Source organism: Dermacentor andersoni, chromosome 5 (assembly GCF_023375885.2).
Source record: "Dermacentor andersoni chromosome 5, qqDerAnde1_hic_scaffold, whole genome shotgun sequence".
NCBI lineage: Eukaryota > Metazoa > Arthropoda > Arachnida > Ixodida > Ixodidae > Dermacentor > Dermacentor andersoni.
The window spans coordinates 181,033,448-181,058,678 of record NC_092818.1 but is presented as its reverse complement, the minus strand read 5'-3'; the positions used below and the strand labels follow the sequence as shown (position 1 = coordinate 181,058,678).

Below are 25,231 nucleotides of genomic sequence, written 5' to 3'. Positions count from 1 at the left end.
TAATCCGCATGGCGCTCTGACCACTTTAACCACGGGATCAGCCAGCCGTGAACAACGAATAAGAAGATAAGGAATGAAGCGAATGAAGCTAAATGAATCCCTACATTATACCGGGCCAGCAATCTTCATCTCGGTCACTGCGTCTCAATTCAAGCCGAGTTCTCTGTTATTCAATGTGCCTTTCAATCAGTGGATTGGTTGAAATAGTGAGCGATCGTTGAAGAACGTCAATTCAACGTTTCTCATTGGTACAGCAAGCCAGGTTGCTGCTGAGTGTATCTCTAAAAGTATGCGTGCAAGACTGTCTCTCTCGCAAAAACTCTGTCTTCCGTAACTATCCATCTGTGATCGTTCGTACCTGCAGGGAGAAAATATGCCAGTTTTCTTTTTTGTTTCTTTTTTACTCTGCTTTCATCAAAGCTGAAATCCCTTCTAGTTTCGCATTACCAAGTGAGTAGGCACTATATATGAGAGCTAACAACACGTTGTGCTGAGTATTACACACGGCGAAGCGCATGCGGCTCCCACTGAGATTTGGGTAGTTGCGTGTATCACTCAAAATGCAAGAAGCGAAAATCGTGAAAAACGCTGAAACCGGCTCGATAGCAAACAGATGCGGCCACTTGATTGAAAGTATTCACGCAGTAAAATTTGTCCTGTACGCGGCCCGTATACCAATCAACAAACCATAATGGCAGCCTCTATGCGCGCTGCGTGCGCTCTTTTATTTATTTATTTATTTATTTATTTATTTATTTATTTATTTATTTATTTATTTATTTGTGACAGGTTCCGGTGTGTTTGCCTACTTCTATTGACACCATGCGTCTCGTAATTCTTACGCACGATTTTTTCTCCCTCGTTAGTGAGGTTCTAGAGTTTCTGCATAAATTGCATCCGTGCTTTAAGCTATGCCAGAGCTGAGTAAGAATAAACACGCGATTACCATCTCCGCCCTATCGCACAGATGTGGCCTCCACCATGCAACTCCGCTCAAAGTAACAACACGTGTCCAATGTGATCGATCAGAGAAAGGAATAGAGAGCCTGGACGTTTGCGATATCAACACGGTGTCGTGGGCCATGCGGATACAAAGCAATCACGATAAACAGCGCCGAAGGGAGGAGATGACGGAGAAGCGCATTACTACAGCACGCGAGCCTTTCAAAGCGCACGTCAACAAGCTGCAACTATTGATCTCGCATACAAGCGCAAGCAAAGATCAGTCGTGACGTTGCGCACGGACGTGACAGCCAAGCAGATTGCGACAGCTCTTTTATTGACAGCTGCGGCGCAGCCGACGCGGGCCTGCGTGGCTTAATGCCCTCCGCCTCATCGCGTCGGTCCTTCAGCGCCGCGCAGTCGTCGTTCGGCTACGATTTCCAGGCTGCTCACGCCTCAATTTCCTCTCAAGTTTGGAATGCCTGAGAGAACGGCCGTCGTTCATTTAGTCTGCTGGAGAAAATAATCTGCACTGCAGCGTTGAGCCGATCCTGAAGCTCCTGCCACCGAAGCTGCAAGTTCTTTTCCCAAGAGGGCGCCATCCTACTCTTCTCGCCACAAGCTGTCTGTCGGAGTCAGAATTAGACGCATAGCGCGTGCTAAGCCCGCAATGCGCAGTCAGGTATCCGTATGCCTACGACGTCGTGTTCGTTCGCTTAATCCACCCGTGGGCTGCACCAACAGATTAGCTAGTTTACGAAACCTCCGCAGTTGCTTTCGACACTTGCAAGGAAGTGCCTTAAATATTTCTTCAACCCTCGAAGCCAGGCATTGCGACAGAACTTCCTGTCTCGTTAGCCTAATTAACTCTTAGAACAAGTGATACCCCCTCTCTCTTATTATAAATATCTGCGATAAAGCTGCGCTCCCACGGCATTACTCGTTTCAGCCTTTGTGGACGTAGCTGCAGTGGCCACGAAACGCGGGATTCAATAAATCCCACTTATTACTTAGAGTCGTTAATAAGTGCATTATTATTCGGCACCCATAAAGTCGTTAAGCATGACATGTAGCAATGAATAATTTTAACGAAGTATTTTTTAAAACTAAAATTGCCATTACTGTAAACCTCGATACTATGTTAGATACATTGAGCAGTGCCATCGCAGTAAACGCGACAGCGAAGGAGCACCAACGAGATACTACAAGGTGATGGCACCCTACAATTATCTGAACAGAAGCGAGAGCGCACATACACGTTGTAGAACCCATTGTTGGTAATATCAATGCGAGTTATGTAAATGAACACTCTCCTGAATAATCATTATTATCATCGTCATAATGGGCATCATAGCAGAACTTCATCATGCGATGTCGTTGCTCCGAAACAGGCAGCCTATGCGTATCAGACAGCATTGTGGCACCGTCTATGAAGCCCTAGCGTAGTACACAGGTCACAAACCCTGATTCAGCGAAATGAGTGAAATTGTGTTAAATTCTGGAATTTCACGTGCCAAGATCACGATATGAACTCCGAAAGTACTACGACTTCGAGCCAAATTTGGAATAAGCAACAGTTTTGAATTAAGCGCCGTCAAAATAGTGGCAATGTACAGCGATATACCGTTTCCTGTTATAATGAAAAGCTTTTTTAAGCAGTGCGGAACAAATATAACCCAAACACATTTCATTGAACATTTTGGGAAAGAATATTAAACTAGTGTCAGCCTCGGAAGCTATTCTAAGTATATATATGTTTTGCGCATTCACTGGCTTCAATCCGCAAATTGCAATATATGTCCCACAGGAACTGGACATCAAGTTAATTAATAATTCTCATTAGTCACCTATGCATTTCAATTTTTAGTGCAAATAGCGTCCGCCTATTCGAGTAATCCAGCCAAAAGAGTTGTTCTGTCCAGCACAGGCGACATCTTAAAGTCACGCTCAAATATCTTAAATCTGGCATAGCGTGCACTGGACCGAGCAATGTGGAAGAGTACGGTCAAAATGCGCTAAGCAATTTGTTAAACTATTTCACAGTTTGCCATACCTCTGAGCTGCTAGACCAGCTATATGTAACTATGTAGACCAACTTTATGTATGCACACCGGCCATAGAGCGGCCAGTGTATGTAACTAAATAAGATAAGCAAATAATATTTCTTAGGTCTTTTTCTAGCTCTCCGCGTGTTGCGGTAGTCTCCTTAGAGGTTTTGGAAACACGGATGTGTCAACATCGGCAAACATGTCAAGCCCCGGAACACGACGCCGTGTCAGCGTAAAAATATGTGCTGTGCACGAGCGGTCCATGGTCATACGCGCATCAAATTGACTTGGCAGGTCAAGCTTCTCCTCTGCTGCGTGCTGGCGGAGTTGCGTTGGTACACTCTGCGTTTTAGCTTTGTAGCCGAACTTCCTTCGTCGGTCATTGCGGCGAATCTGGCGTGATGGACAACGACATGCGAATAAGGAGTGTGTTGTGAGCATCCGATGCGAACTCATCTATCCTATGCCTTGTTTCCATCAACGCCGCCGTGTCCTAGGACACTGAGAAAGCATTTTCAGCCTTCGTGTGGTTAGCCTGGCGAGATCTTGTCACAGGAGACCATTAAGAAGAGCGAGGAAGCTTATTCTTAAAGCTTCTACAGATGGTTTAACTCTGCCTACATTGTTTGCATCAACATCTATCCAGATATCATTAACTATAGCTGAGACGCCAAAAAGCACGTTAGCCGGATTCTGTTAACGCCTGGCAGGGCACGCAAAATATGTCCAACTTAACTGATCTGCCCACAAAAAAAAAGTGTTTAAATATTATTATTACATCTTGGACACCTTACAAGATAGCAGGATTATAGAGCGGATCAAATTATTTGTCGAATGAAAGTTTACTGCGCACAAGAATACCGGCTCACATGTGTTCACATAGAATGATTCGTATGTTATTCTAACAACATCAAAACAATAGTTTTCGCTGACCGCTACTTTATTCTCAAGAAAATTCTTAAGAAAGATCACCTTTTTGGTCTGCATCATTATTAAAGCAGTTGTCATCTTTCTTTGCCTGCTTCATCAAGAAAAAAAAAGCGCCGCTGTCGGATGCACACCTTGCTATCAGCGAAGCGAGTTCTTAGAAGGATCCGTGCCCGTAACCAAATGTTTGGACTAACCTGGTAAATACTTTTGCCACGCGATTTATTGAACGGTGCGGACTAAAAAACCAAATGGAATCTTCATGCGCAATCCGAAAGAAAACAAAGAACCGAATAGGGCAATAAGTTCTTTCAAAAGTGTTAGAATAAAAACGCCGGCCACTATACGCGACCGTGTGAGTAAAGCTTCCAAGCCGCATTTTACACCAAATTTTCGTGGCTTGCGCTTCCAAATAAGCATTTCTCTCTCTCTCTCTCTCTCTCTCTCTCTCTTTCTCTCTCTCTAAGCATTGACCTGAAAGCCTTTCAATATAACCTTGATTGTGTGACAGAGCCTTGGAGACATTACTTGAAACGCTTGAAACGCCTGTCGCAGTTAACTTTCCTATACAATGTTCAGCCAATAAAAAAGGACTGTATTACGATTCGCTGCCTAACTTAAAATTCAAGTACCTTGAATTTAGCTGAAAAACTGCAGACAAGCAAGCACAATTATAATTACGGTTTTGATGGATATTGAGGCCAGTGTTCATTGAATTGTCCAGGTGGCCGAAATTTATTTGTAGGATACCACTACAAGTCTCTCATGAACAGAGTGAAGCGTGGAGACGCTTAAACCGCACAATTTGAATAATATAAATACAGCAGAAGTTGCTGCGCTACAGTATTGTTACGTTCTGCGCTAACTACAGCACCGTATATATTAAAATGCAGAGTTCCACTTCCACGTATGGTTAGCGTGGGCAGGCGTCAATGTCCTCTCTTATTACTTAAGGCAGGTAATATCAAGACTTACTTACTACCGCAAGGTCTACAAATTTTTTTTTCTTTATTTAAATTTACTTTTTATGCTGTTACATATTTTGCTTACCAAGAACATCAATGACTGCCATTATTTAACATGTCTTATCGCAATACATGCCTCGCAAATCAGACTTAATTGTACGCTTACAGAAAAAAGAACCGCTAGCAATACAATTAATTCATTAAATATGTAATTCATTACATCAACCAATTACTATTCAACGAAAATAATCAAGCCATTACTAAACGTAATCGATCGCATTTCACATAACCTTATTATTATTATTATTATTACATTTTATTATCAAGTCACAAATACATTAAACAAAAGGAGCTGGTCTAGCACTTTCAGTGCGTTCTCTGCAGCCATTTACATGTTATCTTCGTTAATAATCGGTTTTAAAATTTTTCATTAGACATCTTCCTTCGTCTTCTTGTCAAAGCTTGCGCTTGTTGTAACGTCCGAGCACTTTGCGCACAAGATTGTGGTTACTCGATACCGCGATACTCGGGCCTGGTCCTCTCTAAAGCGCTGCGCATTATTGTTGCTGGCGCTCGGAGGAGGTGCTCGTGGCACGGCCAATAAAAAGCTGGAGAAATCGCCCGCAGGATCAATCGCCCGTCGTGGGATCACCGTCCGAAGTGGTCTTCCGTATAGACCCATAGCAGCGCCGGTTCGGTTTGTCGGCCGACATCTGGGTTAGCGTTCAGATTAAGGAACAAATACCGAGCGCCCGGGTTTGCCTGTGTGAACATGCGCACTCGAGAGGCTGCTGCGTGACACTATCGCGGGCACATACCGCGATTCCCGGCAAATTGAAAGGCTGTGTCGCGTATTACAGCTTGTCTCGTCATTAAAGTAATTGCTTACATGTAATCAATTACTGAAAATTACTGAAAAACGTATGTGAATCACAGTGAGCGTTATTGAGTAAAATGTAATCAATCAAATACAAAACTACAAGAAATGTAATTGAGTAAATATAAATAATTACATGTAATTAGTTACGTACAAGTTCAGTGTAGATGGGAGAAAAATTGCACTTTCGGTGGCAGCACACCTTCACTACTACTTATTAGAATACGTCTATTGTCATGTCTCCCTTTAGGCACTAACGTAAAACAAAGAAAAGGCAAATAAGAATGCAGCACATCCAACGAGTTGGAATCTGTAGACGGCAAAGCTTGGTCTGAGTGGTTAAGGAGTCGAAGCACGAGCACACGCACGCATATACACATACGCGCACACAAAAGCGCATGCGCACGCAAGTCATACCGAGCCTTTTGTTAAGCGGAGTTGCTGACAGCTAGCCAGTACGACGGACGCCTTGAATGCACCATGGTTTCAGAGGCAGCATGCGCATACATACGTAGCGCAATTCGAATCCATTCTCTACGCATAAGCGTTTCGTTCCTCATATCCGTGAAGCCGCGAATTCGCGAAGGCGAGCTTTCTGGTTCCTCTTTTTTTTCCCTTGCCCCCGCCTGGCCGGCGCCGCCGCTACCACGGATGCTCGGAGGCGAATACCATCTGGTGGTGCTGCAAGGAAAGCAGCGCTGTGTGCGGCACGCGTGCTCCGCTGTGGTTGGCTGAACTATTCGGCAAAGCGTATAGCCAGGCCGCAGGCACGTTCCCGAAACCCGGCAATGTTCGCAAAGAAAGTATTCGCTTTTAAACGTGCTCCTACATCGTATCATCATTTTTATCACGTCGTCGAGCGCTGTTAGTTACTCTTTAGACGTCAAATAAGCTAGGCCTTATTCTTACCTCGCAATAGCTTATTTCCCTAGCGTCGTAAAGTGAAACTAAATTTTAACGTCGCTTTGGAAACTAGCTAGTCTAGTTACAAAAGAAAACTGACTGGTCCTTTAGCAGTTTTATTCTGCACTATAAGGAAGTGAGTGAAAGATTTCAGTTTGTGTTGGCGTACTAACTGGAGCGCCAAGGCGAAAATGCATTCATAACGACTTTCAAGGGAACTAGATTTCGCGAGTAATCCCCTATCGTGGCAAAAGTGCAGGATATTTCCCACCAGCCAACAAATCGCCAATGTCTGCGAAAAGCCTAATCGTCAGCTCAAACCCAATTCCCGATGTCCTGCTCCCTCATCACCGCCTTGGCGAGCAACAGTCGGGCTCTAACTGAAACGCGAAAGAAATAGAAAACGGCACTGTTATTCCTGCACAAGAACCACGCAAATCTTTAAATTATTGATGCCGATGCTCATAAGAACAGGACACCTGGAGCTCTCCCCTTTACTATCCTAATCACGACTGCTACACGGAAGCATCCTGCTCGATTCCTTTCCCGTTCGAATCTCTCCGATCGCCAGCCGTTCTCCACTTTTTCGCCTGTTGGATTATGCAGTACGGTAGGAAAATCAGCGGAGGGCCGATATCGCATCCATGAATACAAATCACGCGCTTATACGAAGTTGCCTCCTCCACCAACGACGTCCTGTTCAGAGCAGCAGACGCAAGGCATTTGAAGGACGCTAACGGTAGCGTCGTGCGTGAGGCCACTAAAGTGAAAAAGGAAGCAGCCCGGGAGAACGAGTAGGCACAATGGGCATATTTAAACACAACTAATGCAGCGTCTGCTCCGACAGGACCTCTGGTGATAGCACGCATGCGGAGCTGAATATCCTGCAAATGCTCCCTCCATTTCGAGATAGAGTCGACCTAGCGTACGGGTTTCAAAAGTTTAATTAAAGAACGTCCTCATAGCGCGGCCATCCAGCCACCAGAAGTGCCGCTCGTATACGTCTTCGTACTGCGGGCATGGAATGGCTCGCGACTATAGAGCGGAACACGAAGAAGTAGATTAAATCGGAGAAAGTGCGCCGCCTAATTTTGAACAACGGCTTACAAGGACTTGGTTCGCGCGGTGCATTAATGAATAATGATAGGGCCAAATCCGCGCCCGCTCTTGCACTCACCGAGCGGGCAAGCGAGCGAGTGAACGAGCCCACGGAAAGGTCTGAAATGAGCGGACAGCTCGACTGCTGCCATGTCGTTTCGGCATAGAGTCGTGCTCTTTCGTGGGGAGAAAGAATAAAATAGACGAACATTTGCACAGGGGCCTGTAACTTCGCCAACGATTCTTCTTTTTTTTTTTACTACAGGTAAAATTTGAGTCAGCTCTTGCCAATTCTCATAAAAACAAGGTAAATGTACGTATATATGGTTCGATTATAAGGACCTTGACAAACCTGGCCGTGCAACGTCTGTCCGTCTCAAACATACGATGAATTTTGTTCTGCCTAAGTAAAAGACCACGTTTAGTTTATAATAGAGTCCAGATTTAGGATAGTTGCGAAAATTACTTTTTGAAGAACAGCGCAAGAAGATGACGCGATATAAAATAAACGAATACAACAGAGAAAAACTGACCACCATAAGCAGTGCAAAAAATAGACAGAGAGAGAGAGAGAGAGAAAGAAGAAAATAATAAAAAAGACGAGACTACCCAACCCTGCGTTGTGTTATTTGTTCTCAATAAGTTCGCAAACTACCGATACATTTTAGCAGCGGCCGTATCTTTTAAAACATTTAGCTTGATATATATGTAGTGCTACAACCTGCACGCTAGAGGAGGAAAAAACAAACTACATCACAGGCTAAGGGTAATAAAACTTGGCGCACATATTTTTGTGCATTTCAGCCAGTGGCCAGGCCAAGGAAATCAGCTACAAATAAACATTTCTACTCATGCTTCGAAGTGTACAAGCAAAATATCCTGTTCACCTTAGAAGTGTGACACTTTCATTCTCAACTTGTATAGTTCTCCTTCCGCTTATAAGCATAATCTCCGCTCACTACTAAATATGGTCGCAACCACTGCGAAATCGCAGCTCTCAATAGTCGCAGGAGATTTCAACGCTCCCCACACGGCTTGGGGTTATGTAACACGAACAAAGAAAGGGGCCAACCTAGTTGCAACGAGTATAGAGCTTAACCTAACGCTGGTATCGGACCCGCGTTTCCCCACGAGGCTGGGAAGGAAGGAAGGAAGGAAATCAACTCAGTCGCCAGAGACACGACGCCTGATCTCAGCTTCAGTAGAAATGCGGTGGCTCAGTGGTCCAACTTACAGGAGAGCTTGGGGAGCGACCACTACATAATAGAACTAAGGATGGAAATAATAGCAGCTCCTCCCAAAACCTATAAATATACAGACTGGGACCTCTTTAGGAAAATAAGAGGTGAAGATGAGGCAGTATACGACACGTTCAGTGAACTGCTTGTACAGATTCAGATGGATGTTGAGAAGGCCACCAAGGAAATGGTTACATATTTTGATGCCCCAGTGATGGACGCAAGGTTAGCTCACCTCCTGGAAGCCAAACGCTCTCTCCTCGAGAGATGGAAAACAGAAAGACTCAATGCAGGCTAAGGAAAAAGATCTCGGAGCTCAATAAACACATTGAGGAGCATTGCTCCGAACTTAATAAACAGCAATGGAGAGACGCCTGCTCAGCAGCGGATGGAAAAATGCGCAAAGGAGGCAAATGGACCCTCTTCAAACATCTCTTAGACGATGGACAATCCAAATGTAATCAGAGACTAGTCATAGACCGAATAATTAATAAGGAAAAAATGGAAAGCATCTCAGAAGCCTCCATATTTCGGAAACTAGCCAAGAAATACCTTCCAATTGGTCAAAGCCCAGGTTCTTCCCCCCACCCCACCCCCGTCAGTATGAGGGCGCGCCTGCCCCAGAGCTGGACGTCCCCTTCTCGGAAGCTGAGATCAGGGAAGTGCTGCACAATTTAAACGGAAGGTCTGCCCCAGGCCTTGATGGAGTTACAAAGCGGCTCTTAAGAAATTTGGGCGACAAAGCAATTCAAACTTTAATGAAGGAGATAAATGAGGTATGGGAGGAGGACGTTGTACCAGAGAGTTGGAAGAAGGCCACAGTGGTCCAAATCCCCAAGCCAGGTAAATCACCCAGCTTAGAGAACCTCCGGCCCATCTCCCTTAATTCTTGCGTTAGCAAAGTAGCGGAACATGCAGTGCATAACAGGATATCGAGACATATCGAGCGGAACGAACTATTCCCGTATAATATGGTAGGTTTCAGGTCCTTGCTTTCAACGCAGGATGTCATGCTTCTGCTCGAAACACAGATAATCGACTCTCAAAGCACAGATGTAAAAGGGGTCCTCGCACTGGATCTATCCAAGGCATTCGATACAATCACACACGACTATATCCTTCAGGAGATATCAGCCTTGAACTTAGGAGTTAAGTTCTTCTCCTTCATTGCATCTTTCCTCGAGAGCAGGACGGCGGCCATAAAGTTGAAGCAATCAGTCTCGGAATATTTCACACTCGGAAGAAGGGGTCTCCCCAAGGGGCAGTTATCTCCCCCCTTCTCTTTAATATAGCAATGCGCAAGTTGTAGGAAAGCCTTGCAGAAATTCCTTACGTAGGTCATGCATTATATGCTGACGATATTGCAATCTGGTGTCCTGGAGGATCGGAGGCAACGGTCGAACAAGCTCTACAGGAGGCTCTGGATGTTACAGAGTCTTTTTTGGAAGGTACTGGACTGGCACTCTCGCCTGGAAAGTTGGAACTCCTGCTGTACAGACAGGCCACACGAGGTGCTAGGGGACTCACCCCACTCGATCAGGTGCCCATTAGCGTTCGTACCAGAGATGGGCACACCATCCCGAGAGTAGACTCTATCAACATCCTAGGGCTTTCAATAGACTCAAAGGGCTGCAACGCTAAGACTACAGCCCAACTAACCACGAAAACTGAGAACATTATTAGATCAATTACGAGAGTGTCCAACAAGAAAGGCGGCATAGGCGAGGATATACTCCTTAGGGCCCACCATGCTTTCCTTATGAGCCATGTCATTTATATAGTCGCGGCCCTCAATTGGACGAAAATCGAAATAGATAAATTAGACACGCTTATGCGAAAAAGTATCAAAAGGGTGATCGGCGTGCCAATCACGGCTAGCACAGAGAAACTCATGATGTTGGGAGTACGCAACACAACTTCGGAATTAATAGAAGCACAAAGATCAGCACAAATTATTATATTATCAAACTCCAAAGCAGGCAGAAGACTGCTGGATGCGGCAGGCCTGAGTCCTAGCTTCAATCAAGGAAATACCACGCAACTAAATATTCAAACAAGGAACTCCTTTATTGTAGACCCTTTTCCAAGAAATGTCCACCCCCAACACAATAAAGGTCGAAGGTTGGCGAGGGCTAGAACTTTCTTATAGAACACATCCGGAACCGAGACCTTTGCTGACGCGGTGCGACACGCCAGTGCCAACAAGTTCTCCGTAGCCATAGTCAATGACAGGGGAGAACTTCTCTCGACAGCCTCTCTGAAGACCTCCTCGGTCGATGTGGCGGAACAGGCTGCTATAGCTCTCGCATTACTTGACTCAAAACGCACTACGGTGTACACGGGCTCCCGAGGAGCCGTTAGAGCGTTCTCATCGGGATTGATAGCCAAAGAAGCAGCCAGGTATCTGAAAGGCAAACATCCCTCTGACATTGTTCACCACATAGTCTGGTTCCCTGCTCACATGGGAATAGACGTATTACCGGGTCACCTGAACCCTAATGAGATAGCCCACGACCGTGCGCGAGGTTTCGTATGCCGCGACGGGATGGTTTCTCGGGTGAGTTCGGGAGAGCTCGTCCGCAGTGATCCACCAGTTACTTTTCATGAAATCACATCTCATTACAGAGAGAATAGGCAGAATTTTCCTTTCCCCCATCATAAGCTCAATAGGCCACAAGCTAGCACGTTCCGCATGCTCCAGACGGGGTTCTACCCCTCTAGGGGCTTTCTGAACATGCTCCACCAGGACATTGATCCACTCTGCCCAGATTGTGGCATTGAATTTAGCTCAGTAAATCACATGCTCTGGCAGTACTGTGCTACATGATTTTAGCAGAGAAGACTGGACGAAGGCCATCACAAACCCAAAACAAGACGTCCAGCTCCTGGCTGTCCAGAGGGCCCGTGAACGAGCGGAGAAGAGGCATGGCCTGTCTGTTCCGACATGGGACTAGCCAACGGCTGGGTAGGGACCTACCTAGCAGGCCCTCGCTTAGCTCCCCAGGACCCCAATAAAGTCGTTAACTACTACTACTATCAGCAAGCAAGAAGTTGTTTGAAGGTTTACAAAGTTTCACTTAAATAACCTACTTTATTCGCGTGTTGATATACGCGTACCACTAATGCTACGGCAGGGAAACTATTTTTCATACCTGCAAACAGAATAAATTATTCAGACGCAGCAGATGGAGTGTACATGCCGTCAATAACACAGAAACATTTGTACGGTCAAAATAACTTTCCTTGCGCACAGTTCAAACGTTGAAGTCAATTAGATTTGCGATGTTTTATGACTTTCAGAGCTATAATTCTCAAAGTGGCACTGCACAAAGCCCACCGGTGCACCATCATCAGCGGCTGCGAGCACACTGACTATCCTTCTTTAACGTGAGGTATAGAGCAAACGGGCACGCAGGACATCCTTCTTCCTTGTTATCTTCCTTTTTTCCTAGTTATCTTTTTCTCCCCTTCCCTTGTGTAAGGTAGCCAACTGGGCGCGACCATGGTTAACCTTCCCGCCTTTTCTTTATCACTCCTCTCGCTCTCTCTCTCTATCTCTACGGGCTTAAGTCATTTTATGTTTCTTGTCGCTTCTTCATTATTTCTCCGAAATGTGGTTTGCACCTAACTGTACTTCCAGCAGAAAAAAAAGAAAACATACGCACTTTGCCCACTAAGGGTCAGGACAATGGAGGAAATATAGCAACAGAAAGAAACAATAAAACAGAAATCAGCAGTGCCGAGGGACCACCGCGGAGATCTACTGAAGTCTCCTCCCGAAATTAGATCTATCAGCGAGTGAAAGAGCCGAAGAGCCCCAAATGTGAGTACCGAAAAAAAAGCCACAGCCCCAAATTGGAGGCAGACTGACAGACAGGGGAAATTTTCAATTGAACTAAAAGCACGGCTATCCAGATTGCATCAACTGACATTCACTATGGATACACTAACAAATAAAAAATATTATGAAAGAAAAGAAAAAAAAAACACGTCGTACCCATAGACATGTCCCGAAGAAAAGGCTAACAGATCACGTGTGTCTATGTAAAAATATGTTGACAATCTTTCGGGCAATTTGTTGTCACACATTAAGCAAACAAAGCCCTATGGAGATGCAGGTGGTCAGAGTACAATTGGTCAGGCCAAATAGACAAGGTTTAGGACGCTATAAGCGTTAACCTGTTTCTGTACACGAATAGATATGGCGTGGACTGGATCAAAAGGAAAACTAAACATATTCAAACTCATGCAGGCGTATAAAAAAATACGAATATTTCTCTATATAGTAAGGAACGAGCACTTATACAGCTGAATTATAGGCCCTGTAGATGACAATCAAGCAAGTATTCAAGCAGGTACGTACCACCAACCGCAGTTGGCCCAAGAAGTAGCAGGAGACAGCAAAATGTGGCCGCCGATAAAAGTACATCCATTGTTTTCCAAATACGCACACCCTTTGGCATTATCCTTGTTTGACTTAGCGACGTCGGCTTTTCCCAGTTTGTTGCAGTCCAAATGGTTTCTTCAGGTGGACCGCTAGTTTTCAAGCGGCGCATATTAAACGTAACAGGGACACGAGTGCAAGAAAGTCGAACAACGAGACTAACGTAAAATTGTAAATAACTGCGCAAAATTCTGCGTATTCAGGCGAACAGCAGCTAATTACTTCGCATTGAAATTGGCTTTTCTCAATATTTTAGTCCTCACCGAAAGTAGCTCACCGAGAGTTTATACGATATAACCAAAGTTCCGACAACTAGAAGCGACTTGTCTGTCTTTGCTTTTTCTAAATAAGGACGCAACAGCTTTCGAATGACCAGCTGAAACGCGCAGAACTCGACGCGCAGCGAGATAGCCGCAGGCCAGCTGAGAGTTACGGTTGCGAAAGCCGAGCTAATCAAGTTCTCGACACTCGCGCCGGTTTCCGAATCGCGACGCGGAACGTCGACGAAGCTTGGCGAGGCGCGAGTGGCAGCCGGCGCGCAACGATCGCGAACGCGAGTGCGGGAATCCGTCGGAGAGCGCAGCGGGGTTGTGCGGGCACCGAAGGGGAGGCGGAAAGGGAAAGAGCCGTGGACGACGAGGCGGGAAGGTGGGCAGCGGCGCTTCCCGAATCGCCAGCGCCATCTGACGACCGCGCAGGGAGATCGAGAAGGAGAGACGCAACAGAGCGAAAGAAAGAAAAACTACGCTGCAGCGACGGGTACGGCGGCGACGCTATAGGTTGTTATGCGTTTCGACGCCTTCCGAAAAACGTTCGGCAACAGCAGTGCGGACTTATTGCATTTTTCTTGAAATGTATTGGAAATGTATGTGAAGGGATTAAGCATGCGAACAAAGAACGACTGTCTTCGATTTAATCGTCACTAATATTACACGTGTGTAGCAGACACTGACATCATAAGTGATGCCGACTACTTTTTGTTGTGCAAGACAAAAGAGAGCAAGCATAGCCGACCCTTTATAAATATCCTAGAAATAGTAACAGCGCTAAAGAAAAGTCGGGAACCCGTCCACAAATGGTTCACACACAGTTCCAATGCGCATGATAGAAGCATGGTAAGCCGAATAAGCACGTTCAAGTTTGTCCACGTTTGGAACAGCTTTGGTTTATTCATTAACCAATTGAGTTATTTATTTACATTTTTACTGTGCTATAGGAAATGTTTCGAACAAATTATTACAAAAACCGGGCAGGTTAGCCTCCACGTACGGTGTGTATAGCTGCGTACAAAAAAAAAAGGAGAAACACAGGAAGAATGGCAATATATGCTTGCCTCTTTCTGCAAAGTCTGTGACAGAAAATAAAAATCGCCAACATCATGAAATGAAACAGCCCTCTAGCATACGAGAAAGATTCGTCTTATTTCATTGGTCCCGTGCGCAAAGATGAAGAAAGAAACGCCGATAAAGCAACTCAAGTAAGCAACCCCAAAATAAACATAGTAATCACCTTCTTAATACTAGATGCAGGTTTTCTAACGAAATAAAATGAAGGGATAATACATCAGCATCTTTTTGGACCCGACGTGAGTTGTTCAAAAACTTGTTTCGTAAAATTAAATCTGCTAATTTGATTACTTGTTGGTAAGTTTCCGTTGGACGTGCACTTTCTAATAAAGGGTACATGCGCGGAAAACCTTCTGCATCGCAATGCTGCATTTCTAATCAGAGAAAGAAGGATGAATTGCCTCGAATATTAGCCTCCATTCTTACAGAAACGTTTGCTGCTCTCTGTATTCAACGTTTTTCCCAACCTCCTTCATCAATCGTTTTGGCAAGAGCTGAATAGACCGGTAAATGAAGCAGTGCGTTCGGGTCGTTCTAATCCTGAAGCAGAGCCCCCAGTTTGCTGGCACAAGGGTCCCTATCATGCTTGCTTTCATTATTGTTCTCGAGCCTGTTTTCTATATCATCTTTAGAACCCTGGTACACATCTCCAGAGTTCATGATCTACAGGCCTATATATATATATATATATATATATATATATAAACATTTAGCTAACTTTCGCCAGAGTTTAAAGATATGCCGATGCACTCTAAGACGACGTGGCCAAATGCATATTGCTCACTTTTGTATGTAGTGTGTCACGCTATGTTGTGTATTTTGCTCAATTGGATAATTAGTCAAGATTGATTAACCAACTTCTGAAGCAACGAAGCTAGGAAAAAAATTCCAGTTAGAGAGTTGCAGAACGGTTTGCAAAACGTCCGAATAAACAGTTTGCCTTTTTATCTATTAAGTATTAGTGTTCTTCAACTTACTGTGGACACCCACGAAATACAAAAAAAAAAAAACACCACGTGACATGCCCGCTCGCGCGTCGTGTTTATGCTGCTCCCAAGCGTTCCGCGCACATACGAACATAGCATTTAGCCGTGCGTGCTGCCGCTGCGCCTGCTTATCGCTTTCATGAACCGCGGCGAGGGAAGCACATCGGTGGCGTAAATCGCACAGCCAGCGCCTTCGTCACTGCCCTGTCGCCTTTTAAGCGGCAGCACGCACCGGTAAATGCTATGCTCGTTTGTACACGGATAGTTTGAGAGCGCTGCAATCACGGCGCGCAAGCGGGTATGTCACGTAGTATTTTGTATTTCGCGGGCATCCGCAGTAAGCTGAAAAACACTAATACTTAATAGATAGGAAGTTGGAAGCTGTCTAATCGAACGTTTTGCAAACCGCTCTACAACTTTCTAATTGGAATTTCTTGCCTAACTTCGTTGCATCAGAAGCTGGTTAATTAATCTTGCCTGATTATATAATTAAGCAACATACGAAAGATAGCGTGACACACTACATAAAAAAAGTAAGCAACATGCATTTGGTCGCGTCGTCTTAGAGTGCAACGGCATATTTTGAAATGCTGGCTAAAGTTAGCTGTAACACTATATATATATATATATATATATATATATATATATATATATATATATATATATATATATATATATATATATATATAGAGAGAGAGAGAGAGAGAGAGAGAGAGAGAGAGAGAGAAAGATATGAAGAGGAAAGGCGGGGAGGTTAACCCAGATATTAGTCTCCGGTATTAGTCCCTTGCACTGGGGTTGGGAACTAGGGCTTAAAAATTCCCACACGGAGGCACACACACGAAGGGAGTCTCAGTTAGAGACGTTCACAAAGGCCGGTAGATCGCAAGAAGCGCAGTAGCGCTCGCGCGGCCTTCTGTGACGCCAGGTCCTGTCGATGGTGTAGAATTCCTTCCGACAGTGGTTGGTGGTCCAGTTGGTTGAGTTCGTGGCGAAAGGATTCCCTCTGTGGACTGTACTGCGGGCAGTCGCACAAAATATGGCCAATCAATTCTTTGTGGCTGCAGTGGTGACAGGTTCCGGTGGCGGCCATCCCTATGCGGAACGCATAGGCTTTGGTAAGAAGCAACGCCCAACCACAGTCGATACAGAAGCGTGGCATCTCTACGGCGAAGCTTCGATGGGACTCGAAGGCTTAATGTGGGATCAAGGGAGTATAGCTGGGAATTCCTGAAATGTGGCTCATTCCATTGCGACGTGGTGCACTGGCGAGCAAGAAGGCGGAACTTCCGTGCTGCGTCAGTTCTAGAAAGTGCTATTGGCACGTTGTCGTCCCCAGTATGGGCTGAACGGGTAGCTTGATAGGCCCGTTCATTGGCGATACTCCCGCAGTGACTTGGAAGCCATTGGGAAGTTATTTCATGGCCTGCATCACTTATGGTGGATCGTCTTTGTAATCTTAAGTACTAGCTGTTCGTGCGGTCCGCGTCGTAAAGGGGACAGTAGAGACGGCAGTGCCGCCTTTGAATCGCAGAAGATCGTACGCTTGTGTCGCGGGTCTTCACCGATGTAATGAAAGGCGGTAAGGAGCACTACGAGCTCTCCTGCTGACGGTGTTGTCGCGTGAGTCGTCTTAAATTTGATGTTTGTAACTTTCGCTGGTGTCACAATTGCCGCAACGGAGCTGTTTGGTAGGACAGATCCATCAGTGTAGATATGCGTAGAGTTCTCGTACAAAGTAGTAACGTGAGCAGTTTAAGGGCTGGTGATGATATGTCAGCTTTCTTCGTAACGCCAGGTATTGTCAGGTTCATCTTTGACTGAGCGAGTCACCATGGAGAAAAGGAGGGCATCGCGGCAGGAGTGAAACAAACTGGCATTAACTGGCATTGATTCACCATGTGCGGTTATCGTTTGGCTGAAAGAGGTGCGTGATCTGTCCGCTGGTAGAGAGGCTAGGTGGTGGCGAGGAGTCCTGGCAAGATACCTTACATGGGTCCGCAGCGCTTCAATTTCAATGTGGGTTTTGACAAGGTAGTTTCTAACGATTTCTAGAGTTGCCACTGTTGATGCAATCTGAGGCAGGCCTAGACAGATCCGGAGCACTTGAGCGCTTGTATTGCGCGTAGATTCGTTTTGCCTGCGTTGGTTATTGCTGGCAAGCTGTACCGCAGAAAGCCGAGAAAAAGCAACCTGTATAGTTGTAGCACACCTCTTGTCGACATTCCCCAAGTCTTACCAGTGAAAAGCTTGAACAGTTGGCAGATGCCTGTCAACCGTTTTTTCACGTATCATACGTGAGGGCTCCATGACAGGTCCCTGTCGATTATGAGACCTAGAAACTTGTAAGATCGAACATGTTGTATTCCTTGGCCATTTATCGTTACGCTCTAGTTTGTAATGAGTTTTCATGTAAATAGCACTAGTGCGCATTTCTCGGAGGAAATTCCCACGCCTCGATTACGGAGGTAGATAGCAGTTGTAGGGTTCGCCTCCCGCGCTCTTGGGGCAAAGGAACGACAACACAGTAGTGCAAACAATCACAAGGGCATTTACTGCACCTTTCACAGATCAGTGCCTGCTAGCCGAGTTGCTATCCACAAAACATGCCGATGGGCGCGCGACAAATCTAGGAAGTCCGACTCACCACGACCGGATAGCGAGCGAATATGTTCGCCCCATGCCGGATCCTAACGCCTGGTCGTTCGCGCGTACGGTCACGCGAATGGTGGCGCGTTCGAAGGGCGCCACGCGAGACGGTCTCGCAGAAGCATGGATCGGTGCACGCGCGGGACGTCCGCGGCGTACGCCGACCCGCAACCCAAAAGGAAGCGTGTTCTCCCTTGCGCCCCCAAGTAACCCTGCCGTGAGGCGGCGTTAGCAGCGCAACACTCGCGCCATCTCTCGTACTGCGCTTCAACCACACCGACCACCGCGGGCCCCAGGCCACGCGGCGAAGCCACACTGCAGGAAACGGAAACTACGCGGCAAAAACAACATATCAGGGGATGCGTGAGAGTCGCGCATCCCCACACAGTTCAGGTGGCAGTTCTCTGAATTCTCGCTCGCAACTGTAGGCGTGTTACTGCAGACGTCCATATGTAGATGTCATCCGCGTACATTGCTAGCCTGACTGTGCTTGGCACGTGCCCAAGGAGAGCAATTAACGCATCGCGGTTGCTTAGTGGTTATGGTGTTAGGCTACTAAGCACGAGGTCGCGCGATCGAATCCCGGCCACGGCGGCCGCATTGCGATGGGGACGAAATGCGAAAACACCCGTGTACTTAGATTTAAGTGCACGTTAAGGAACTCCAGGTGGTCCAAATTTCAGGAGTCCCTCATTACGGCGTGCCTCATAATCAGATCCCGGCTTTGGCCCGTAACACCACGTAACTTAATTTTAAATTTTAAAGAGAGCAATTAGGGTTCGATTAAATAACATAGAGCTAAGTACATCGCCCTAGGCGACGCCGCGGTAAGCTATGATGTTGAAAAGTATGGCTTTCCTCGTTGTTTACAAAAAAAGATTGTGTGGAAAGATGGCTGCGCATGCATTGGAACATCCGACCACTCACTCCTACCTCTCTGAGAGCGGAGAGGAAGGCTTCATGCGTAACGTTGTCATACGCCCCTTTGACGTCGAGGAAGAAAGAAGCGCAGAGACGCTTACCGCACCTCTCATGCTGAACTTAGGTGACCAGGTCGACGACATTATCGATCGATGATCGACCACGTCGAAAGCCCACCATGACATCCGGGCAGGTGTTGTGTTGCTCCAAGTGCCACTCCAGGTGTCCTATGACCATCCTCTCCATTCTTTGCCCACACAACTTGCCAAAGCGATCGGGCGATATGATGAGAGTTCCAACGGCGACCTTCCAGGCTTCAGCAGTGGAACAAGGTGACTTGTCGTCCAGCTTATGGATAGCGTGCCATGTCGCCAAGATTGAATGTACAGCTCAAGGAGAACAACTCTCGCTCGCTCACCCAACTGACACAGAGCTCGGTAGGAAATTCCATCAGGTCCTGGCGCTGATGTACGGCCACACAAAGCTAATGCTGCCTTAAGTTCATGGATTGAGAATGGTAGATGCATGCGGTGATCACGGGGTGGCGGACAACCACTCGAAGGCTGTCGTATGTTGGGGGCTGTGAGTTGGCCGGATAATCTGGCACAGAACTCTCTGCCACGTCAATGTCCACTCTCTTTTGAGAGAGGGCTAGAGCATTGGATGGGAACCGCTGTTCGGGGGGTGTCCGGAGACCTCGCACCGTTCTCCATAATTGCGATAAACGTTTGCGTGGATCTAGGGAATCACAGAAGGCAGTCCAACGTTGCGATGCTAGCTTGTCTAACCGGCGCTGGATCTTCTTTTGCGTGCGTCTGGCGGTCCGTAAATCATCCATTACCTTCATGCGTCGGTACCTTTGCTCAGCACGTCGTCGGATTGCTCGAAGTCGTTTTAGTTCCACATCAAATTCCGTCAGTTTAGAAGAGCATGTGAGAGTACGCATAATGTCTTGCACCGCGCTCTTAATTGCCTCTTCCAAGTCGAAAGATGTATTCGCTTCGCAGTGTTCTTCCATGACAGACTGAAATTCAGTCTATTCGACTCTTTGGATCGTATCCCGTATTTTGGAAGGAGACAATCCTCTGACCTTGACGTACGTGGGGATATGGTCGCTTCCGTGCGTCTCTATGTCTGCAAACCACCCAGCACCTCTGACAAGGCTTTGCGAGACAAAAGCCAGGTCAAGACAGCTGCTGTACGTGGAGCCACGGAGAAACGTAGGACTTCCATCATTTCGCAGCCAAAGTTCGTTACTGGAGGCGAGAGATACCAGAGCTCTGCCTCTCGCGTTGATCTTCGAACTTCCCCAGAGTGTATGATGGGCGTCGTTGAAATCTCCGATAATGACCCAGGGATTGGGAGTTGAGGAAAGGATGTCACGAAGTCTTTTGTGATCAAATCGACTTGACGGAGATAGGTAGGCGCCCACAATAGTAAAGGTCAATTTCTTTTTCTTTACGTTTAGGCATATATATTGATTATCGTCATTAGGTAGTACAGGCTGATGAATGTAAGTGAGGTCACGGCGAATAAACACCAGAACCTTACTGTTTTCACCAACAGTTGACGACATAAACTATTCATACTGTCAGGATTGGGGGCTCAATCCCATCGCTCGAGATCCGTTGCCAAGATTGGAGTCCGGCATGAATTCGAAGGTAGCTGGCCCATGCCGTCCTCCAACTTAAACACGCTGAGGACGTTGATGAAGGGAAGAACTGCTTCTCATCGAGAACGAGGAAAATGGGTTTATTTACAGAATTTAAATCAGTCTAACATGACTGCTTAAGAAAAAGAGTGTCAGTCCAACCTGACTGCACGAGAGAAGTATGTCAGTCCAACCTGACTGCACGAGAGAAGTGTGTCGAGCCTCCGCCCAACAGCCGTTTTTAAACACTCGGTCCTCCGGCGATGCAAGGCAGCGAATGTTCGTTTCGTCATCGCAAAACTAGCCGCCTCCCGCGACAAGGTGACGCGAGCGTTCGTTTACTCATTGTAAATTTCATTGTAAATTCGCCGCTGCTCCGCAGACCGGTTTACGCACACACACACGCAAACACACAGGTGCGAAGGACTGGAGCCGACGACAGAGGGGAGTCGTTTCGGGAAGCTCGGAGACATTCTGGGTAGCTCGTTGTCCCGCCGCGGCTTGCTCATGCGTAGCAAAATCAGGTTCGCGCTGGGGACCTCGGGCACAATAGTTCGTCCGTCGAACCCGTTTCGTCACAACGGAGATGGGGCTCGTGGATGGAGGCGGTTTTCAGCACGAAGCCCGCTTCTTCGAACGCAGTCTAGCTGCAGCGACGGAGAGTGGGGGATGCGCGCCTTGTCCCCCAGTCGTAATTGGGTGGCAATTTTTCCTTGCAGCTCGCCATTCTTAACAATACCCAGAAAGCCTGATCGTGTTCGATAAGCTAGGCTCGCAGATGACGATAATGGGAAACATATTTGCATACACGGAGCGATGGAAATCCTAAATGCGCACTCTGAGTCCGCGGGCACACCACTCAAAAGTAGCTGCTTTTCGGTCTTCATCCCTGAAAGATAGTGGCTGGGGAGCCATGATCTATCCAAGGGTTGCCAGGACTGGACTCGGAGCATCCAGTACTTGAAGCACACTTCTGGCAGTCGGTGTGTGCATGTTGTTTAGCAACAAGCGAATGGAATTCATTAAAGACCTAAGAAGAGCTATCACTCGTTGATCTGTTTTTCGTGACTCCTCGGATGCAGCACCTTGTTGTACTGTGGGCGGCTTTTGCTGTGGTCCTTCTACCGGTCGTGTACGCGTAAGTGGCGGCCATTCCTTTGTACTGAGAGATCTAGCTATTTTCTCCCTTCCAACATCGGTGTTTGGTGTGCTGGAAAATTCCGCTGACGGTGCTGCTTGACGAGTCGACTTTTCTTGAAAAGTTGAAATTTTCCGTCGTGAGGAACTTCGATGGTGACATCGTCTTCGCCGAACTTTCTCAACGGCCTCTTTGTGGATAGAGCTGTCTCTCACCATTAGTTTGAGAATGGAGATCTCTGTCTTGATCAGGGGACCGTCTCTGGAAGAGGTGCAGTGATCACCTTGACAGTTAGGCCAGTTCGACGTGGTTGCGCTGCCTGCAATTGACTTCTGAGTGGGGTTCGACGCATCGAGGGCACACTGCGGAATTGCTGCAAACACCTTTCACGTGGCCAATCTTCTGACAGCTGAAGCATTGTCGCTGTTGTTTCGTACTCTTCCTTCCCAAGTCTTTATTTTCCTTTTTTGGCGCAACAATGTATTCATTAGATTCCAACCAACTCGCCCAGCAACAAGTTCTACTCAGCTGAAGCATTGCACTGGTCTTGGACTAAACGGTCGAACCTGGTGGCGAAAGTGGCCAATCTCCACGTAGGAGGGAAGACGGTCACCTTTGAACGTTATCCTCACACAACGTGCGTTACCGAGGCGACCAACGTGCACAATGACGTTGTGTTCACTGGCTGGTTTTATGAGAAATGGGAGGTGTGCGTTAGGTATTTCATTGTCAATGCCATAGATGACTCCTGTTATTGTGGCACCATTCGCTGGCACGATGGATTCGACCTTGATGTTACGCAGCTGCGTTACATGTTGTAGTGTGTTCAACGCGCTCGGGTTCATCACATCGATTGCGAGGATGTTTCTCCTAGTGTTTATCCTGACATCCTTGACCTCGTTCATCACGGTATTTTCTAGATACACGGAGAATGCTTGCCTGTTGAAGACGCATAGGTTGTCAGCAGCGTTCTGTGGCACAAACAGGCTGGAGTGAGGCCATCGTTAAGGCGCACTTCTCACTGTGTTTGAACTTGACGCCGAAGATGCGTTGATAATTCTTCATAATGCGAAAAAGGGTAAGGCGTGCAGACACGGACACAAGAGAAGAAAAAGGTACAACACGAACGCCGACTATGGGTAAACTATGGGCAAACGACTATGAGAATGAATGATGAATCCTAACCAACTAGCTCAGCTTTCTGCCGGTCTAAGATAATTCTTCGTTTCGCCTTGCGGTACAGGAAAGGTCGAAAGGTGTCATCCGAGGACTCGTCATCTGAGGCGGAGTACACCTCTGTGTCCTCGCTATCACTTTATGTATTTCCTGGCTTCTTCGAAGCGATATCCGCAGGTGAACGGGAACCGGGAGGGGCCTCTGGATGTTGTACATCTATCACCGCGATGTAGGGGGCGGTAGACCCCACAAGTGCAGTGAGAAGTCCAGAAAAGCACAGAGACGGGCGAGATGTGATCCGGTGTTCCACAAGAGAGGCACTTCGTCTTGCTTCGTTATATATATATATATATATATATATATATATATATATATATATATATATATATATATATATATATATAGAACCTTTTCGAGAATATGGACAGCGCCCATGGGAGTCGGAAGTGCGCGTTGGAGTAGCCGTCACTGGCCCGCTCGCCCCAGAGTGTCTTCAGGGGCAATCATTCTGTAATTTGCCGGAGGAGCGGGAGCACAGAATGATTGGCTCGAGAGTCTGAGCGACCTGCAGTTTGACGTGCAGTCGCTCGGCCCTGAAATCCATAAAACTCAGATGTATCGGCGCATTCTTGCTGGTTTTAAGGCGACAGGCACATGTATTCCCTGCCGCCGACTGCTCGAAAGCAAAGCCGAGTACATGCTGTCTAAAATCAACATGCCAAACAATGTTACCACACTCATATATCATGCTGACGAAGTTTCCCCTATAGATCCATGCGTTCTAGCCGCCCAGCACATTAGTTTCATATATATATCTTTCGCCCCACTGATGCAGGAATACAGGCCCGCGCTGTACACCAGTGGGATTATTACCGCCAAGGCCACGGGCAGTGACTCGCTTCGGACGACCATAAAGCTCAGATTTATAGGAGCACGTTGGGCGGTTATAAAGCTATATACTTTGCCGTACACTGAGGAACAGTAAACTGCAGTACGGATGATAACCATGTGACTTTATTTACTACTGCATGTAAATATTCGTTCTAGCGATAGTTAGGCTCATGTACTGGAGCCAAGAAGCATGCTTCTGAAACAATGCGTCTTATGTGACATCAGCCACAAGCATGTGTGTATTTGTTTGGGAAATTAGGGGGGAGGGGTGAAGGGAGGGAGGGAGGGCCACATATGCATGCACGTGATTTCAGCTTGGGAAGGCAAGAACTATGCTCATCCGGTACAAACACAGGATTGTGTTAATTTCCTAGGTGAACATTGTACGTAGACATATAGCTCTCAAAGTCGTATTTCGTTATATTGCACGGCATGGGCGGAAAGTTTTCATGTTTACGGGGGGAGGGGGGGCCGACCAGCTTTCCGAACCCCATATATATACATACATACATACATACATACATACATACATACATACATGTGTGTGTGTGTGTGTGTGTGTGTGTGTGTGTGTGTGTGTGTGTGTGTGTGTGTGTGTGTGTGTGTGTGTGTGTGTGTGTGTGTGTGTGTGTGTGTGTGTGTGTGTGTGTGTGTGTGTGTGTGTGTGTGTGTGTGTGTGTGTGTGTGTGTGTGTGTGTGTGTGTGTGTGTGTGTGTGTGTGTGTGTGTGTGTGTGTGTGTGTGTGTGTGTGTGTGTGTGTGTGTGTGTGTGTGTGTGTGTGTGTGTGTGTGTGTGTGTGTGTGTGTGTGTGTGTGTGTGTGTGTGTGTGTGTGTGTGTGTGTGTGTGTGTGTGTGTGTGTGTGTGTGTGTGTGTGTGTGTGTGTGTGTGTGTGTGTGTGTGTGTGTGTGTGTGTGTGTGTGTGTGTGTGTGTGTGTGTGTGTGTGTGTGTGTGTGTGTGTGTGTGTGTGTGTGTGTGTGTGTGTGTGTGTGTGTGTGTGTGTGTGTGTGTGTGTGTGTGTGTGTGTGTGTG

The 25,231-nt window shown here is 46.7% G+C and overlaps 1 protein-coding gene across 2 annotated transcripts in view; it reads right to left on the bottom strand.

Moving 5' to 3' along the window:
* LOC126531688 (synaptogenesis protein syg-1-like) overlaps positions 1–13,985 on the bottom strand; it is an 80,079-nt gene extending 66,094 nt beyond the window's left edge. For both annotated transcript variants that reach the window (XM_050179354.2, XM_055071382.1), the window contains exon 1: positions 13,362–13,985. In XM_050179354.2, coding sequence (XP_050035311.1) covers positions 13,362–13,554 — 193 coding nt within the window. In that variant the 5' untranslated portion in view covers positions 13,555–13,985. The remainder of the gene's footprint in view (positions 1–13,361) is intronic.
* Between the last annotated feature and the right edge of the window lie 11,246 nt (positions 13,986–25,231).